This window comes from Aptenodytes forsteri, unplaced genomic scaffold (assembly GCF_000699145.1).
Source record: "Aptenodytes forsteri isolate BGI_AS27 unplaced genomic scaffold, ASM69914v1 Scaffold65, whole genome shotgun sequence".
Lineage (NCBI taxonomy): Eukaryota > Metazoa > Chordata > Aves > Sphenisciformes > Spheniscidae > Aptenodytes > Aptenodytes forsteri.
In genome coordinates this window covers 4,588,648-4,609,339 of record NW_008795127.1, presented here as the reverse complement: position 1 = coordinate 4,609,339, position 20,692 = coordinate 4,588,648, and the positions used below count along the sequence as shown (strand labels likewise).

General features: G+C 38.0%; 1 protein-coding gene across 3 annotated transcripts in view; it reads right to left on the bottom strand.

The window, feature by feature from the left end:
* Nucleotides 1-20,692, bottom strand: part of MTUS1 (microtubule associated tumor suppressor 1) — a 92,481-nt gene that overhangs the window by 59,960 nt on the left and 11,829 nt on the right. For all 3 annotated transcript variants that reach the window (XM_009277395.2, XM_009277396.2, XM_009277397.1), the window contains 4 exons: nucleotides 15,335-15,517; nucleotides 10,618-10,752; nucleotides 8,486-8,575; nucleotides 7,605-7,652 (listed from right to left, as the gene is read on the bottom strand). In XM_009277395.2, coding sequence (XP_009275670.1) covers nucleotides 7,605-7,652; nucleotides 8,486-8,575; nucleotides 10,618-10,752; nucleotides 15,335-15,517 — 456 coding nt within the window. The remainder of the gene's footprint in view (nucleotides 1-7,604; nucleotides 7,653-8,485; nucleotides 8,576-10,617; nucleotides 10,753-15,334; nucleotides 15,518-20,692) is intronic.

The following is a 20,692-nucleotide window of genomic DNA, read 5'->3' as shown; positions in this document are numbered from 1 at the left end:
GGACTTAAAGCTAGAAGGAACAAGTCAGAGGACTTCAAAATAACTTTAAAAAATATATTGTAAGAGGACATCAAGAGTCAGCTTTGAGATACGTCATACACTTCACCTCAAAGTTAAGGAAGAAATCCAGTACAATGACACCCAATTATTCACTGTTTACTGCAAACACATAAAACAACGTGCACAATCTAAGCAACTCCAGAGAGTCAAAGAAAAAACCAAGTCTGAGAACATCAGAAGAGATCCATACCTAGGTTTAACCGGAGAGGGAAGGGACAAGAAGATAGTAGAGAAAGAACTAAGTTCCAGGATGGTATTTTCAAGGTGGTGACATAATTCAGCACTGCACACAGCAACTCCGTTAGGAATAACAAAATTAAAATGGTTTGATACTGTGGTATCAAACCACAGTACTAAAATGGTACGTGACCCTGATGGTCAGTCAAAGCTCTGAAGTCTCCTAACAAAACAAAAATTTATTGTCCCCTTAATTACTGAAAAAAATAGTGAGAATTTAGATGTTTTAAAATTAGTTCAGATAGCATAATAAAAGCACCATCTCTGGCTAATCCTAACAATGAGGTCTATAATTTAAAGCCATTAGGACAGACTTCCATGCTAGAAAAACCTTGAACTCCAGCTCCCAACACTGGGAAATTTTCTTTAAGCATCCCTTTGTCTGAGCTGATAGAATCTGTGGATATCCATTTCAGCTGCTCCCTCTACTCATGCAGAGGCTGACCTATTCAATATTTAGACAAGCATGAGAAAACTACAGCTCTGTGTTATTCTCTTGTATGGCCTGTTGTTGTGAAACATCAAAATAAATACCATGGAAGAGAACTACAGTCATTCCTCTCAACATCAGAACAAACACCACAGAAGCGAACTATAAACATTCCCTCCATAGAAAGTCTGCATATTTCTGTGTCACCAGAGTTTGGAGTATGGCTGTGCAGAGCTGCAGAGCAGGTTTCTCACAGAAGTTTGGAATCAAATAATAATAAACATCTCTGAAATATCTAGCTTACAACCCAGAACACAGGTCCTTCCTTAAAAGCATTAACAGAAAGAAAAGACCTTGTAGTGTGAAAGCCATTTGGGTTATGCTACAGAAGATCTTAATGAATGATGCTCTGCCACTATAGGAAAACTGACATGACTCACATGAATGATGCTCTGCCACTATAGGAAAACTGGTATGACATCCAAATCCTCATTGCTGGGGTTGTAATAATAATCCCAACATTTTCAGTCCACCGATTTGAGAAATTCCCAGCAGAATACCACCATTTGAACAGAGCTGGCCCACTGTTACTCCATAGCAAGCCTTGAGGTTACAAAATTCATTGTTTTTTGTAAAGACATCTGTTGAAGGCACAGGAAGCAGTGCTGATTTTCAGCATGGAACAAGAGACAACCTTCTCAAAAAGTGTTAATTTTCAGAAGACGAAGTTTGGGAAGAACACTAGGAACATGCATGCAAATACACTGATACACTTACTTGACAGCTGAAGGGACCAATCTGGAATACATTAAGACCGTGTTGTCATCTGTCTCAGTTTTTTGCATCCTATTCTCTACTCCAACAAACATACTACCTCAGGAAAACACCACGTATTTAAAAAAAACCCAAACCACTCAAAACAGATGACTTCAGAGTTTAGGGTGGCATTCTCTGAACATCAGCACTAGCCATTTCACTTTGAAGACTTCTGGAGCATCATAGTTCTCACCCAAGGAACTAAATCCTTCGATCCAGCTGTTGTACTATACTGTATTTGGTAATGCTCGAAAAATCTGGCCAAGAAAGTAACAGCTATTGGGTTTCAAAGGTTATTTCAGGTTTACAGATATTCCCTTAACTCTTCAAAATAAAAACTATTACATCTCCCTAATGAACACATTTAATATAAAACTCAAATTCACATAGATTTAGATTAATTCTGCATTTATTTATATAGAGGTGGCATAACGAAGGCCTGCTTTTATAGTCAGTTCACATGTAATAGCTACACCCCTTAAGCAGCTTTGCTGTCTGTTTATAAGAACATTCCTTACTAACCTGAACAATGTATTCTAAGGCTAGATCACATGAGACAATTAAGTCATTCAGATAGTCCACATAATTCACATGAATGAAAAATCATCTAAAAGTATAGCTGGCTTTATATCACAGCTAGAAAGGCAACAAAATAGTCCAATGCACAGTACCAATATGTGCAAACTAAGTTCAAGCCTGATCTTTTTGTTCCTTTCCAAGAGATAAAGGAAAAAGACTAACTTACATGATTCAATTCCTAGAATTTCCAATCTGTAGAATATTAACTATCTTCATTAAACTAATAATGAATCTAATCTTGTTTCTTCTTCACCCCACAGAGTTTACAAACTGTTCAAGTTTTTCTGCAAAATTTCCAGGCTTTTCTTTTGGAGAGAGGGGTAAAACCAGAAAAACTGACTAACCCAACTTACTTACAAAAGCTGAAGCTCTTAACATAAGAGACCAAGAATTCAGTCTCAACACATATAGATGTGCTTATAAATTCCTGGTTAGAACTAGTTAGAGATGCTACTTCTGCAACATGGAAGACCTGGACCAAAATCCTCCCTGCTTTAACAAGCACTTAAACACTGCGTTTTTTATGCCTGGAGTGCTTTAAGCACTGTACAAACTACTAGCTATTAAAAAGCAGAATCTTCCTCCTGGTTTTAACTTCACTGCAGAAGGTACCTAGTTTATTCCAGTGCAGAACAGGAAAGAGCTTTAAAATGTTTAAGATATTTACCCATCAAACTGTTTCCTGTATGATTCTTAAGGGAACTTATTTCCCATGAGCTGCAGAGTACAGTATTAGAAGACACTGAAAGAAAAGCAGGAGTTGGTTCAACAACAGAAGTTTTACTTCATAGAAAATTTCCACAGATTACCATAAAATGCCTTTTTTTTAAAAAAAAAAAACAGATTCATGAAACTTAAAATTATTGTTTAGACAATTCTGAAATACAGTTTGTTTGAAAACTGTCACAGAGCTCTGCAACATGTAACTATCAGAATTGTTGGGGGGATTTGAGGGGGCTTTGTCTCTTTTTGAAAAAAGTTTAAGGCCTCTGGGATTTTTTTATATGAATGGACATTCTTCTGAACTGAAGAAAGTTAATTCTAGTAACAATCCTAATACCAACATTTACGTTATATAGCAGAAAAAGTGCATTAAAAGTGAGTACTAGGATAAAGCCATCAAAAAAAGAACGCTCAAAGTGCTGAGATGGAAGCAGTTTGCCCTGTTTTCTGCATGTTGCTAGCACCATGATCTATGCTAGAACTGCCACCAAAAGGACTATCCTTCCTGCCTTGTTTTTAACTCAGGTGAGTTCCCCAATCCCACCTGCTCTGTGACCAACCATATGAGCACTTGTGTTCACCTATGTGTGAGGATCTTTTCAAGTCTCCACGCAACAAGAACACTGCTTGCACAGTTTCTTCTACAACTTGCAAAAAAACTTTTGCCAACAAGAAAAATAGCACCACCCCCCAAAAAAAAAAATCCCCAAACCCTTTTGAGCAGATAGGAAAGGAGAAACAGAACTATTAAGTCACTTGAACAGATATCCCTCATCAGTAGGGTAACTTGCCATAGCATGCTGAAGACTACTGACAGTCAATTAGATGAAAGAATTCACTGAAGACCTAAGTACTCGGCATTCATAACAATGTTCTTCAGCTCTCAGAATTATGATCTTCCCAATTTTTAAAGAAATTTTACAAATTTTCATATAGTATCATGACAGATTTTAAAACATTAATGATTTTTGTTGTTGTTAAAAAAGCACAAGCACAGTGAGATATATACATCAATCCCTTGTTTTCCAGACATTGAAAGTGCAAGTATTTTGAGGATAACCTATTCTATCAGGGAATCCACAACATAAGAAATGTTTACCCTCCGTTTCCCCTGATTTTCAAGTGATGACTGAGGGCATGAAAGAAAGGGGTGTTAACTGAACCTTAAAGTATGCCTCCCTAAACTTTTGTTTGAACCAGAGTATTGCATTAGTAAAAGCATCCTAACCCAACATAAGAGTTTGAGTAAGAAGCCAGCATCCACCTTTAACAACCTGTTCCAAGAGACAGTGTCACGGACTGTTACATTTATACCTTATTTTTCCGTTTGAGCTTGATCAGCACTACTACTCACTTTTGCAATAAGCCACCTGACTGAAGTTATTCCCTCCCCCAATGTTGTATTTTTCTCATAGATGATTAAAACAAGCAGCCTTTTAACCTCTTTAAGAGGCTAAGACAACAGAATACCATCTTTCATGATGGAGTGTGTGCTGGTTTTGAATGATGCTTCTTTGATTTTCATGGCTTCTATAGCCTTTAGTAACTGACTCCACTGTGTATGCTCCATCATAGTACAAAGAGAGATGACATAAATCACACTGTTCTTACTTGATGATATTTTATAGGTACACCCAGCAGTTGCCCTAGCTTTCCCGAAAACAGTGTTGTGTCACAAGCATAAAAGTGTAACTTGTTATCCATAATACACCATACATCCCTTTCAGCGTCACCGAACAGGACAAACCTTCCCAATAAGTATTTGCATGCTTTATTCCTGAAATGATAGTTTTACCTTTGGAACTGCCAAAAAGGATATTATTTGCTGTTGCTTGGCTTACATAGTACCAGGGATTATTGTATTGTAACTTAACCTTAAACTTCAGTCAATAATGGAGACATGAGACTTGAATATCCACTGCATACACACACTGCATTGTAATATACTGCACAGGTATTAGAAGTAGGTCACTGTTTCTACAGGGAGGGCTAGAGAAACAAAAGGAAAGAGTGCTAACTTTATGCATTTTTAGAGGTAGTTTTGCATCTAATTCAAGATTCCATCTCACAAGAGGCAACATTTTTAGTCATATTTACATTAAGACATTACAGTAAGTGCACAAGTACATTCTTGAAGTTAGCAAGTTAAAAAGTGTAACAGAACATATTATGCCCAAGAAGATAATCTTGCCTAAGTAGTAAAGCCAGTGCTGAAGCAATATGCCACAGAACTTGTAGAAATTACTTGATCCACTGGAATATCACCCATGAAAAATACAGAATTCACAAAAAGGAGCCTTGTGAATGTTTTAACACAAACAAGGAATGAACAGCTGCAAATACGTAAGTCTCTCCAATTCTACAGGCATACTAACAGTATGTTTTGTCTGGCTTTGCATCATTGCTGTAAATGAATGGAAAATGGATAAAGAGCCCAAACGGTCAGAGAACAAGAGATCGTATCCTAGAAATGCCTGCTATTTTTGCCATCCTTGAAGTAATGCTAAAAGCAACATCAACAACTAAGCTAGACACTTACTTCATGCATTAGTATCATAATCGATTTGTTACCAGAGTCCTGCCTCAGGAAACTAGTCCTGACTCTTCAGGCAGAGAACATGGGCTAGAAGCAGAAGTGGGGTTGGACCTCCTCGCTGAATGAGGCTAAAAACTGCAGAGTTAACTATGGCACTGAAATAAAAGAACAAAAGCTTTAGCTAGCTAAAATCACTAGAACAAAGCTTTACTGTAACATCAAGACCACAAAAAAAAAAAGGAAAAAATAGCGGGCCCCATTCTACATGGTACCAGCTGGCATTACTTCAGTTCATTTCAAAAAAGATCATTTGTCTTTTCTTAAAATGTAAGACATTGTACTGCAGAACATCCAAGCAGCCACACAATATTTTTATTCTGTCGTAAGAACTTATCTGCAACTGTGAAGATGAAAAAAAAAGTCTTTTTTAAGAAAAAGGAAAATACGCCATCAGAAAGCTTTGCATGCGTAAAATGCTCTGAATAAGTTAGAAATGTATTAACTTGAAAGTCTAACATATCCAATTTTGGAAGCTGACTCAGTACAGGAAAACAGTTCAGATTTATTAAGACAAACACTAAAATACAGCTTTTCAACTGGCAAAAGTATGATGCTAAAGAGCATTTGCTAAAGAATCACTAAATATTACAGCCAATTTGAAGTTTATAGCCATGTTTTTACGGCATCGAATATAATACTTATAGGCTATGTGGCTACATTCTTTATTAGGTTGGAAAAGATGAATCACAAGAAAAATTGTATTAAACCAGTAAAAAGGGGAGGGAGCACTAATTACTTTTCCACATGGAAAATACAGAGAAAGTGCCATGCTAAATTTAGGGAAAAATAAAGTTATATTTTAAGACTATCAATAGCAAGTGGAAGAGGAATTGTTTTAGTCCAAAAATGGACTTCGTTGCTTATCATGAGTTTCCTCAACCAAGCTAATCAAGACATTATGTTGCTAGCTGTATCATCCTCTACGCTCCTATGTAAAAGGACCACATACGAGCTCATGAAACTCAGTGTCAGGCTATACCTAAACTAACCTTAGTTCAGCCAATTATCAATAAAAGCAACAGACAGAATAAGCACTTTGCACAAAGTCTTATGCTTGCTGTATGACAGAAGCCCTGACTCTTAACAGGAGATATCGAGCAAGGTACTTGGTCATGATTAATATGCAGACATTTGACACCCAAGAGAGTAAAAGGCAAAAGTATTAGACTCATGTTATGACTACAGGAAATTAAAAACATACTGCCACAGTACCAGAGTTACAGGTCAGAACTGATTTACCCAGTAATTCCAGACTCAAATTTATAACATCTGCTTGGCTACAGCACCTCTTTCAGAAAGACATCTGCTATTCACTCAGGGGACACAGGGCTTTCCAGTGATCTTCAGTATCTTTCAAAAACAGCTTTTCAATGAGTAATTAATTACAAGCAGCTTTTAATTCAGCAAATACACACTGATGCTCGGGAAACTAATTTAGGCTGCCAACTCTCTCGAAAAGACCTGGAAATTGCTTCAAGTAGAAACATCATCTGAAGACTTTTCTGTCTCCTGGCAGATAGAAACTGGCACCAGGTGTCCTGACTGGCATAAACACTAAAAAACAAACCAAATATGAAGTCCTTAAAAGTCTGTCAGATTTTGGAACACCATCTGCCACTTAATCAGCTGCTATTCCTCCCCCTGCCATACAAGCTGACACACACATCACCACACTCAGATAATTCCAACTTCTTATTCAAGTGTAGTCTGCAGTGATACACAGAGACAGCTGACACCAAAAGGGTATCTAACATGAACCTTCCAGAAAAACCTGTTGTTCTGCACGATTCTTCTATTTATTTTATTTAAAGCCACAACACATGAGCTTTAATCATTACTTACCTCACTGTGGCTAAACAGCAAAAACTACATCCAAGTTTCATTGCCATACTTTTTTTTTGGTTACACTTAAAACCTCCTTATGCTTCACTGGAAACAGAGTGACAGACAGCACAGACTGCATATTCTAAGAGCTGGATAACCAGAAGACAGTAAGTAGAAAAAACCCAAGACTTTTCTCCATATCCCTTGAAACTGGAATCAATGATGGCTTATGGTATTATCTGTTGCAAAACTGTTCTTCCAAGGAAAGAACCAACATAATGTATAAACCTAATTTAAGTTGCACCACAGAACATGTAAAAATGCATTCAGAAAACTCACCAGAACCCAGACAAGATCGGCTTTGGTGTCCATTTCTTCCAGGAGTACCTACGAGGGAGAGGGGAGGGAGAGGGTGTCTTTTTTTAGATTCTTTCCACATAAGCTCCTCAAACTACACAATTTCAGTTTCCTTCTTGAAAGAAACATGCTGATGGCATGTTCAACAGCAAGATTTAGCATTATATGTTTAAACTATTTGGAAAATGGATGATGAATTCACAATAAGCCAAACATTTTTTTCCATTACAATTATCATACTTCATTTAAGCCAGGTTGCACTGTTTCATTTTACTCCTTCATAGAGGACCACAGATAATAAAAAAAATTGTCTATACCGGCACCATAGTAACTTTTTTCCCCACCTATAAACTCCAGTTATTTTATCTGTATAAAGGAGGTATAAATTAACAGCACTCTCAAATGTGCTGCCCATCAAGTTAGATATAAATGAAAGCACTGAGAAGGTTAATCTACCCTTACTGTACTGTTTTAGAGTCATGTGAAAACTGACCTAAGAACCTCATTATTTTGACAGATATGAATTAAATGAAAGCACTCTTTGGGACTGCTAGGTGTAAGTGCAAAAGTCACGTGCAGAATTTTACAAAAGGTCTGTTGACAACACCTATAAGCTTTCTTCGGGCTTTACAAATAGCGTGAGATCCTACAGCAGGTATTTCAATAGGAAACCATCTGCTTTGTACCATTACCAATACTTGTTTCCCTCACCTCAGCCAGTCTCCAAAACTACGAACTACAAAGAGAAAGAGCAGACTGACCATCTCAATTACTCCGAAGTCATAGAGCATAGCTGCTCTTTCTCAAGACAGAGGGATTCAAGAATATAACTGAAAAATTTACTTTACCCAACGGTTGATTACCTCTAGCCTCACTGACTTTCCTTGCTGAGTGCAGTGGCCCAGATGATTTTGGTATGCACTGGTTCAGTGAAGCAGACCTAGTCTTGGCTCCTAGAAGTAGAAGCTTAGATCAGGTTTAAGAGTAGAACTATGTCAGCAATTAAAGACATGCCTAACTACATATTTACAGTTAAGTACAAGATGCACAAATCTACTCAAATAAACACAGAAGGAGAAACCTTCTAGAAAATTTAAGCTATATTTAAACTTGTTTGCTTTACCAGAACTCACATTGGAAAAAATAAGAAGATAATTTTAATAAAGCTGATACGCAGAAGAAAATATTAGTAAAACAGCTGCTACACAGCTACGGAAACACTGGCTGAAAGCGACCTCTGGAGGCCAGCTATCCAGCCTCCCACTCAGAGCAGGGCCACCAACAAGACAAGATCAGTTGACCATGCTTTTGTCTGGTTGAGCCTTGCACACCTCCAGGAAGGGAGGCTCTACAGCCCCACTGGGCAATGCTGCATCTCCCACTCCACAATTTGAAATCATTTGCCATTGCCACATCATCCAGTACTACAAAGAAGAGTTTGGCACCATCACCTTTGTAGCTATCCTTTTCAAGTTATTGCAGACTTAAAATATCTCCTCTTAGTCTTCTTTTTGCCTGACTACACAAGCTCAACTCCCTCAACCCCTCCGCACAGGTCATGTGGTCAGAAACCCTAACCATCTTGCTAAGTCTCCAGCTGACCTTTCCAGTTTCAAAACAACCCTCTTGAACAGGGAAGGCCCCAAAACAGAACAGAGTAGTCCAAGTAACACTGGGACGAAGGGGGAATACCAGCTTCTTCTGGCCACGCTGCTCCTGCAGGTGCTGAAGGCACTCTTCCAGCGCCCAGGTCACTAAAGATGTTGAGCAATGCATAGTTGTCTTGCATATGTTGGACCCCAACAGAAAGCATCAGCCTGTCAGACAGCCATATAATTGTGTTCGTTTCAAAGTGATTTACAGTTTGTGGCAAATTCTGTTTCTTTTCACTGTTTACCATTTTAAAGCATGTCATTATAGTGTGACATTCGGCAGGCATCTCCTCTATTTATTCTCAATTATGTCAGATACCAGCTTAAAACTTAAGCCTAAAACAGGAGCATAGTACTTAATTAGGTTTATCCAATTACAATAACCAGTTCACCACAGAGATGGTCAGAAGGAAGCTGATTATAACTAGGATTTCAGAGAGAGAGACAGCAAGCTTATTTATCTGCTCCCATTATGTCCTTAATTTTGGCCAGAGAATGAATTGTCAACTGCTGTTTGTGGCTTGAGTGGAAAAGCACTGTTGGCCGATCGAGGAGTCCTGTCTCAAATAGGAATAGGAACCAGAACAGTGTTTAATACAAAGCCAGAAAGTACATTTAAATTAATGTTTCCTTTAGCACCAGATGATGAAGCACAGTTGTCATCTCCATTAAAAATTAGAGCAAAACCTCGGCTTCCACTTCAGCCAGTAAGAAGAATATCAAGAAAAAGCAGCATGAAGAGCTAAGCTGTTTCTGCGACTCTTTCCTTGGAAAGATGGGACAATGTCATTCGTCTATGAAAGACGACACTTCATCTAGTAATATCTTATTCAAAAAGATATCCCCATCCCTAAAGGTCCTTCCTGTCATGAAAGGGGTGAAGATAACGCAAAGTCTGCATGAGGACAAGGACAACCATACACAGGATAAATTCAGGGTAGGTCTACCCTGCCGATCACCAGCAGCCACAGAGTCTGTGCCTGAACTTTGTGACAGAAAAGAACTCTTATTAAAACAACATAAACCCCATGCAGTGACATCTGCCATGTAGCAAAGTTCATTTAGTCTCTGTGGTGTGCAAACCTTAGCCATATCACAGTGCAGACCTCTTCCTCATTTACCTGAAATATCCCAGTCAAGTATGACAACACAAATGACATTTTAGCCTTCCTGTGAAATCTTACAAAACTTGAAGCACCACTGATGTGATTTTACTTCCTCACACTATTTTCCAAGACCACTGTTTAATAAACGCTGCTTCAGAAGGCAGCCACCTGCAAAAGGTAAGGTACCCTAACAGTAGTAACTATAGTTTTACTCTATCTACAAACAGACCCATATACCTTTTGGAGTTGACTTCAAGGAGTGTAATCTAGGTCTTGGTACTGCTTTCAAAGGGACAGATCCTGAAGTACCATTCTGGCAGGCTGGTTTTGAAGGCCATTCTCCATTCTTGATGATGACTGTGGCACTTGCAGCTGCAACACAGAAAGATGACAAGTTTGCTCTAGGCAGTATCTAGTTTGGGGAAAATTAAATCCTAAAACAAGCATGTTTTACCCAAGGCTAAAGTTAGGAGAAACATGAGTTGGAATAAAAATATTATGACCACCTCTGATATCTTCAGTACAGACAGACTGGTGAACTGTAACAGATCAGTCTATGACTTACAAACACTTCTCAGAACTAGACATACAGCTTTGAACTATCCGTAAGAGGGGGGGGATATATAAAAAAGTATATTGATCAAGATACATAACTAGAAGTCTGATCTTGCTGTACAAAGCAAACACAGAACACATTTCAGTTTAAACCAAGAAAAAGCATCATCAGTACACAAAGACATTCTGGCCTCAGAATTGACTGTTAAAAAACAAAAAACAAATAGAACTCAGACAACTTTCTCATGCAACACCTTCCTCTGTTCTCTCTCATTTGAGCTGAGCGTGCCGTTTCAATGATACAATGCACACACCACCAGCAGACTCTGCACTCCTTCCGTCCTCCTTGCGGGGCACTAAAAAAAAACATGTGAGCCAAACTGCATTCACCAGCTACCAAACAAGTTTTAGGAAAGGTTTCTGTAGTCTCTGTTCATAACAGCAACCTCCTCAGTGACAACCCCCAAGACCCCCCCCCCCCCCCCAAGAGAGAGATGAAGTCATACAGCAAAATACTCTCTGCAAAAAAGGGGCAGACAGATCCAAATTGGGAAAAGCAGGACAATAAGCAATTGCTACCTCACATCAAAATCAGGTTTCCAGCTAACAGGGCAGTTGCTATAGAAGACATTTTGTTCCATTTCAGAGGAACTTAAAAGATGTTTGGGTTTAGTGTCACAATGAAAATTTTTACTTGAAAAAAGAAAACTGAAATTTGGGGAAAGCATTGTTTTATTTTTCCAGAAAAAATATGAAAATACTTATGAAGCAAGTATAGATTGAGTACACTCTGGTTCAGGTACTAAAAAATTATGCATACTGACACATTAAAGAGTAAGAAATTGACATTGCATTTACCAGAGACAAGCAAAAATTAAGTCACACTGGAATACTTTGTCACACTGTTGCTTTTTTCACCAGTCATTAAAAAAAGGGGGGGTGTCATATAATATCAGGTTTGCCTCAGATTAGTGTTTTAATGAGGTTGATTTTTTTTTTTAAACGCAATGTGAAATACATATCTAATGTATTGTTCACTGAAAGATGGAGCATATAGTCTTGAGAGTATTTTAGTGTCTTTATATGGTTTATGCTAGTGCATTTAAGTTAACTGCTTCAAAAAGATGCTTTTTGGCCACTAATCAATACATTTTCAACCACAGAAAGAGGGATAAAACTGCTTTCCCTTTTAGAAACATATGCAACTGAAGTCCTCCTTTTTAAATAAAGTTGGAGCCTCTCGAAAAGCACAAAAGCTAAATATTTGCAAAAAATCTATACATGAGGAACAATTTGCATAACACATCAATAACAGTTACTCTGGGGGAATCTGACCCTGACCAACATCAGATGATTCAAACCAATTTGTTGTAGCAAAGCATGAGGCCTGAAGCAGTCCTTAACTTTTTCTGTAAATCACTAAATTAAGGATTTTTGCTCAGAGTTCACTGCAAGCAGCTAACAACTGCCTACAAACAGCTGTGCTACTTTCTTCTAAATCAGATGCATGCCATGGAAGTAACACTTTGGGTAAGCGAGCATACTTCTGGTGCGGGACTAGTTAGGGCACTGTTTTGTCCTATTAGATGCTCTGGAGTCAGCTAACCAAGCTGTGTGTAGAAAAAAAGACAAATTTGCAAAGTTTGGTCACTATACAATTCAAAGATGGTTATTCATAGAATTAGGAGTAGCTACTACAATCTTGATGAAAGATGGACAAGTATGAAGTGATCTCACCCGAGCTAAGATCTAAAGGGTTTAAAAACGCAACTCATTAAAAGAATTTTAGTGAAGCATTGACTATATGGAAATGCAGCTCCAGGTCAATTGCTAGGATCAGCTTTTTAGCTTCTGAAACACTATTTCCTTTTTATGCAATTATTCTAATGCAATTCATATTTGGATTCTTGTTCTTAACCTCAGAGTTTAAACATTTCAGCCTGTTCAAATGATAGTATTTTCAGCTCAGCACTGAATTTGAGAAGATTTCTCTACTGTTAAAAATTCAATTTTTCAATGCTCAAACTGACAAGCTTGCATGCAAAATATGCTTTTATTAACAACAACATTTCAAACTCTTTGATTTCCAAACTTCTCAAATAGTAAGTCTTTTTAGAGAAAAGAATCATAAAATTCAAATGATCATTAGACAAAAACACCCCTAATTTTGCCACAGGAAATTACCAATCCAAGGACATCCCATAACAAAGGGCTGAGCTGACACAGCAGGAATAACACTCTTCCATAATTTTTTTCTTCTCCACTAACACAAGGCAAACTCCTTGAACAAAACAAGCCAAGCGACTTTGTCAATTTAATACTGTTAACAGGACCACAATAGTTTGTCATAAATTTCATGACATTCACAGCATAAGCCTCCCACGCTGATCTTTGTGTGTCCCACCAATCTAAAAAAACATTTTAGGCTTACACAGATTCCAAACATTTTGGTCTTACCCAGCTTCCCCCCCCCCCCCCCGACATTACTGTCTAGTAGACTAAATGAGAGAATAAAAAACAAGAACAGCACTGTACTTAATATTAGAGTACAAAGTAAATTCATTAGTTCTTTCCAATTTGATTCAAAGTCATAAAAACTTCACTTTACTAACATATGATTATATGTAACCTAAACTCATTATACTCACAAAACCTGACCATCACACATAAATCACTCATCAAGTGTAGGAAATTAACTAAAGAAAAAAATCATCTCACAGAAAATAAGCAAGTCAAAACACTGCATACACTTACCAACCTCCACAAAACGAAATACATGCTTTAAAAAAAGAAATAAAAAGGAATACAACCTACTTCTTTTCCCAGTAAACGTGGCTAACAAAGGAATAATACAAAAGCTGTAAGATCCCACTACTAGCAATGTCAGTAAGGTAATATCATAGTGGCTTCCTGAGTCAGTCGGTGGTGTTAGTGTAGAATTGATGAAAATAATAGGAGAAAAAATAGTTTCTGTGCAACTGCGGAGTCCTCCTGGTATAGTCATTTAAAAAGGATCAAAGCAAGCTTAAAGCCAAAGAGACTGTAGCCATGTTCATCCTCTCATATTGCTCTTGCTTGCTCTTCGTGAATCGGAGTGGAAAAAATTGGAAGCTTGAAGGCAGTGGACAAAACAGATTAAACCAACTAGCAAATCAGGCTAAATAAGGAGTCATCTGTTAGGATACTTAATCTGAATACACTGCTTTGTTATGAAGCGATGACCCTTTCCTTTGTTACATGAGGGAGTAAAACGAAGAGAGGACAAAGCTGCTTAGGAATTCCAGATACAGTCCTAAACCTGAACAGCAAGAGTCAACATGGCTGTCACAGTAACCGAACCAACCTGACAACACAGGAACATGCACTGCATATTTTATTACACATACTCTTATTCCTTTGAGGAATATGTTAGGTCTTAGTTTTTTAATGAAGGCACTACAGGGGAAAAAATAAAAGAACGAGAAAAAATTTAGTTATATACGTATGTATGCCTATGCGCATACATAAACTATAGACATATGTTAAATCAGTTCTCTTTTTCAGCCCACTGAAGACAGATTTAAATGACATCTGGCACAAAGGAAAGGCTTTTGCCCAGTTCCAATATATACATATGTTAAATCAGTTCTCTTTTTCAGCCCACTGAAGACAGATTTAAATGACATCTGGCACAAAGGAAAGGCTTTTGCCCAGTCTCCAAGATATAACAGATGATGCGATAGCAACAGAGTATTTCAGTGTACTCATTTGAATACGTATAGCTGAGAATACTGATGTGTCCGACAGTCAGTTGTGTGTTATTTCCTTCATATTTTTGCCCCTAGAACGGATTTGGTTCAGGTCATACACCAATGCTTACAGTCACCTTAGAAATTACAGAAGTCTACCCATGCAAAGTTTTACCTTCTAAAAGTAGTTTCACTTACCTGCTTTTGATCTCATCTACACATTTTTTCTTAAAACTCTGAAAGCAGACAATCTAGTTCAAAAAGAGTATTTAATATCAAAAACCTGTAACGTGCTGTTCCAAATACTATGACAGGCAATCCACCCACACCGTTCAGACTTATTTCTTATTACATTATATGTAAACACAAGGAAACTTTTGCTCAAGAAGACCCGGTGGTTTTGCAATGTTTCAGGATGGAAGAGGAGCTGTACTGAAACCTCTTCTCAAACCAAAATCCAAGGCTCAAAGCTCCTTCAGGTGGCAACTCTCAAGAAGGAAAGTTGTAAGTTAAAGAGGCAAAAGTAGTAAGACCTAGAACTAATAATAAGTAGTAAAATGAGAATTAACACAGGCCTTTGTCAGACAGGACTCCCTTCAAGGGGATTTTTTTTCCAACAAGCAGTTAATGCTGGCTATCAGTTAAAACCAGTAACCCTGACTGATACTTACAATTACTGCTGAAAAGACTTCGTTCACTCTGAGTGCTGCTGACTGATGAGATGCTAGGTGTTCTCTCAAGCACTGATCTTTTGACAGGCACTTTGGATTTGGCGAGCGGTTTACCAGAGCTAGCCCACGAGGCTGGAGAATTTTTCACAGAGACATGCTTCTCTCTTGGCGAAGATCCTATACCTGTCAATTGGGGGGGGAAAGGGGAGGGAGAGAAAAGAACAAAAGGAGTTGGAAAGAAGCTTAAAAAACTGCTTCTTTTACATATATGCCTACAAGTTAAAAGATTTACACATTAAAAATACATATAAAAAGGCTTAATTACCTCATATTGACATAGTAAAAAATACTGTAAATGCAGGAAAAAAAGTTCCAAGGATTTCAAGAATCCCGTTTTACCTGCACATTGACCTCAGGAACAAGTCAAGAACTTTACAGACTGACCGTCAAGGCAGACATTCGCATGCACAAAAAGTTGTTCTAGCATTCTCCTACCTCTGTGTATTATGGTTAGCTTTACTGGCAATCCCATAAAAATACAATCTCCGGCTCAAAGACAATCCAAGAAAGATTCTTTTGTTTGTTCCCGCCCCCAAAACAGAGATGCCCCCCATTTGACAGTCCTTTCAAGGACAAACACAGCACAACAGTATCAAACTGTTGTGCTCACACAATATACTGAAAACTGACTAGTTCTGCAGAACTAGTTAAACAGCACTCCCCAGAACCAAGTTCTTAATGGCCAACTGATGCAGACAGATTTTTGCATTAATTACTGTTTTCATTTGAGCTTGTTGAATACAAATGCCCAATAGCTAAGTTAATCAAAGAGGAAGAGAATCTATATAGGAGACAGGTGTGCCACCTTCAGACAGGAGCTTACTCTTGTACTAACAAAGCAACTACACTTTCTGCAAGAACATTTGAGCTTAGTTAAATTAAGCTTTTAGTTTATTTCTGAAAACTGTGCACCCAGATTAAAACTACAATGGCCCAAAGGAAGTTATGTACACACAGACTTGTCTTTCCAGCACTGAGTTGACTCCTGTCAGCTCTTGACGTCAAGATTTTTATACAGTCCTCTGAATAACTATGGAAAAAAGGTTTTCGTTTTTGTACAAAAGCAAAGAGAGATATGGAAGATAGACTTACATATTTTTTTAAAAAATATTTTGTTATTTATTATAACATTGCCATTTTCAAGTCCGACAGACATAGTTTATCTTACTTGAAGAGAGACAACTACAGTGCTTCAGATTTGACTTAGAACAATCAAGTTTCTACTTAAAGGGAATACCCTCCCCTTTATTCTTGTCACTATAAACCACATTTCAATTTTGCTTACGCTATGTAAGAGGCTGTTGAAATATGACAAAATCAGCTAGTAATTCCCCTTTATTCAACATCAGTTTTGCTGCAGGATCTCCACTGTTAAATACCAACAACAAAGAAACCATCAATTTGCACTAAGACCAAGAAAGCATGACAGTAAGGGGATTACATTAAGATTTAGGCAAGAAAAACACTTAGGCCCAGTGTCTGCTTTTCAACAGTAGGTGGTGTGACAGGATTAGATAAGTTGTCTCAAAACGTCCTGTATCAAGCACTCAAAAACAGGAACAGCACTAGTAAAGGAAGGTACGTCCAAGCTATTTCCCTCAGTTCAGATCAACTCAGTAACAAAAGAGAAACACTACATACAACATACACTAAACATGCATTAGGATATTATATAATACTAGTCACTGAACATAACACACAAGCTTCAATGAGTCATTAAACATGCTTTACATCAGACCTCTCTTCGGAGGTGCACTTGTATTACTTGTTTGGCATTACTATGCAGAACTGTGATTCTGTATATGGCTTTACTGTAGCCTGGTATTAAATCTCCAAGACAAAATTATCAGCCATATTTTACAATTTTTTCTAAGTTACTGCAGCGGACACTTGAATATATCCAACTCACTAAAGAGCATCCAACCTTTGTCATGCTATGAGAACACCGTAAACCACAAGCTCACACTTACTGAAAACACCTCTGAAACACAGCACTCCAGACAACTTATCTGAAGTAATTTCTGTGTTTGGAAAAAAAAAAATTCTGTGACATCTAAACTTCATACAACAAATCTGACAGCTTTCTAAAGCTTTCCAGGTTGTTTTCTAAAAGCCTATTTCATTAATGGATCAACATACCAGAAGAGTAATTAATCCAGACCAGTCAAATTCCTTTTCTAAATAGCCTCTCAGCAAAACAAGGTGCAAAAAACCAAACAAACCCCACCCCCAAAACAAACAAACAAACAAAATGGCCACTATACAAACACTGCATGTTAAGTTTGTATGACTAAGTTAAAGCTTTACATTTCAAAAGGCACCCAGAGGAACAAATGCAGCTTATCAGCTGTGTTTTATTGTTTGAAGATGAGGGTAGCACGCTTGACTGCTATTGTGCTGGACTCATTCATCCAGTTCAAAAGGTACAGGAATGAAATCCTGTTTTCTTCACAGTGATTTTCTCTCAAGAGGAGTCAAGGCAAGCATCTGAAAATGCTCCGTCTCTTCTCATACAGCATGTTCCTTATATATGATCTGCAGCCAGCCCAACTTCTCTGCAGACACTGGAACACAGCAGTGTTCTAAACCAGCTGTGAATTCAAACCCATTCAGCAAGCACAGCAAGCTCTAGGATGCCCAGTTTCAGAAGCACGTCAAACAGATGACCTTTGCTCTTTTCTTAGTTCCTCTACTGCTCAGTGCTTTCCTATAAGGCTTCCATTAAAATAATTACTCAAGCACTCAAATACATTTTTTTCAATAGCCCAGCTTGAGGGAGAATTTCTTTTTTTCTTTTAAGTCATGACACAAGATCATTAAGCAACTACTCTAGGTGTTACCTCAACTAACAACAATGGTTTTACAAAGTAATTTTGTAAGTACCATTCCCTAAAAATGGAGTAGCACAGAATTAAATGCAAAGGTTTTGAAGACAGAAGCAGGAAAATATGGTATATAAACAAAAGTACTGGAAACAAGCACAAAAGCAGGATATTTAGTGAACCATTATTACAAAGACAACAAGCAGTAGCGTCAAAGTAACAGGCTTTCATCGGTTATTTAATCTAGTCACTGAAGTGGAATACTAGAAATATCACATTCCTCTACAGTGAAGTAATGAGTTGGCAATTCTTTAGAAAAAAGCCTCTATGCAACAACTACGTTACTTCAAGTATGTTGAAGTATCTCTTGTATTGGAATGGAAATAAGCAAGGAACAAAGCTCATTTTTTAAGAGGCTCTGAAGTCAGATTTCATATCCTTACTCAAATAATCATCCTCTCATATGAATCCCTCGTAGGTGGTTATTGTTAAGAATAAATTAAGGCTTCCTTTAAATAGCACTGGAGCCTAAAAAATTCAAATTGAGAGAATAAACATATGCTAGTAGTAGTGAACTTAGGACTTCGTTGACATCAGGCAGATTGTAAAGTTGAATATGTATTCACCAACTCTGAGATTCCATGTCTACTGTTTCAAACCATATCGACACATTTCACGTCTAGAACTGAGCACAGAGCAACTGGCATTCACAGAGCTATACAACACCTGGAAATAAATGGTTGGAAGCCTTTCCCAAACAGAAACTTAGGGCAGACTAAGTGCAAAAGGAGTCTTTGGAAGGATGCTTTTTGTTGTTGCTGTTTTTGTTTAACCCTAAAGCTAACAGTAATAGTTGGTTTGGCCTTTCATTGCCTTATCTCTTGAATATGTTGAATTTTGGATTTTTGTCTTATGCTTTTCTGCTTTTTCCTGCCAGTTCTAAAATAGAGCCCTCTGGATTTTTAAAGTGCTAAACTTCTTAGCTTTTAAAAAAAAAAAAAAAATTAAGCATGATGAAAAAAAGCCCAGTCTAAGCCTACAGTACAAGGTCTTTATAAAGCAAGGGGAGTAAACCTTCAAGAAAACATGTTATTTTTTGGTATCTATTGAAAGGAGCAAGTAAATCATGTAAAGACAAACTGGACTTTGGTATTGTTTCCAGCAGATGGATCTTAACATAGTTGTAAGAGCGCTTAGGGCTGCTATTTTGAGCACTGTAAAGCAGTAGCAATACTAAGAGATTTCTGATGGCTGCAAGCTCCCCAGGTTGCCTGATTAGCCATTCAGCAATATTAGTTATACTATATTATGCTATACATACACCAGTGTTCCTTCGAGGAATTAAGAGTGGTTACAGCACGTTCTGTAATTCTACAGAAAATCTACAGGTAACCTCTTTCTAGTCATCTCTCTCTTTTAAAGTCTCAAATCACTACCAAAATTACCAAAGAAAAGGCAGGACACAGCTATATTATGTTGCTAGTAATGCCTAAACTGCTAAACATAAACATGGACAAAACCAGGGAATGTTAAGTTACTGCTGGGTCTTGAAATATTTACATGAGAGAGATTTATTTGTTTAGAGGATAACAGCTGATCAGAGAACAGTTTACACATTAAGGCAACACCCAATTCCTCATCTGATGCAGACTTCCACAGTATTGTTCCCATTCACCTACAGTGCTTAGGAAAGTGCTCCTCTTCAGCACAGGTATCAAGGAACCAGCAGCAAGTTAGTGCCAGAAACATAACTGGGCTGCCAGCAGCCATGTGAGTAGGTATTCATGTGTTCCTCCTCTTGCAGCTCAATATTCTCAGCCTAAAACTGTAAAACTGATCTTCAGTGCTATAGAGCATTATATTAGCAGTTAACAACCAACCCAACCTTTTTCATTCTCTCAAACACTTCCACTGTCAAAAGAACGATTGGGGTATTTTCAATTAAGGGAAGAGAGAGGGAGACAATAACATTCATGTATATCTGCTGTTAAGCTTCACTTTTTTCCCTTCCTATTTGGCCCAGTTATGAAATTTGGCAGACCTCCTCCCAGTTAAACCCTTCCACAATCAGAGAGGCTCCTCCCTTCCCCATCTTTTCTCAGGCTCAACTCCTTGCATGTGATCTCTCCGGCACCTAGAAATAGCCCTTTTCCTCCCCAGCCTCAAGTCTGAACTCACATCTGCTGTCCCACCTCCGGTACTGTCTGCCATCATGCTGCCTGCTGGATTTACTCAGTCTTAGGTTTTTCATTCCATAGGCTGAACTATAACAGCCCCATGAGAGACCATGCCCGCACAGTCACGCTGTCATCTCCTATGACCCCAGGCAGAACCAGTCTCCTGATGGTAGGTAGTTTTATGCCAGCTTCCCGGGGCAGCTGCATGGCTGTGGCAAGGCTTGCCCACTCCAGCTTTGCTAGGAGACAGTCGTAAGCTCTTTGCATCCTGACTTAAACCCCAGTGACTAGCTTTAACA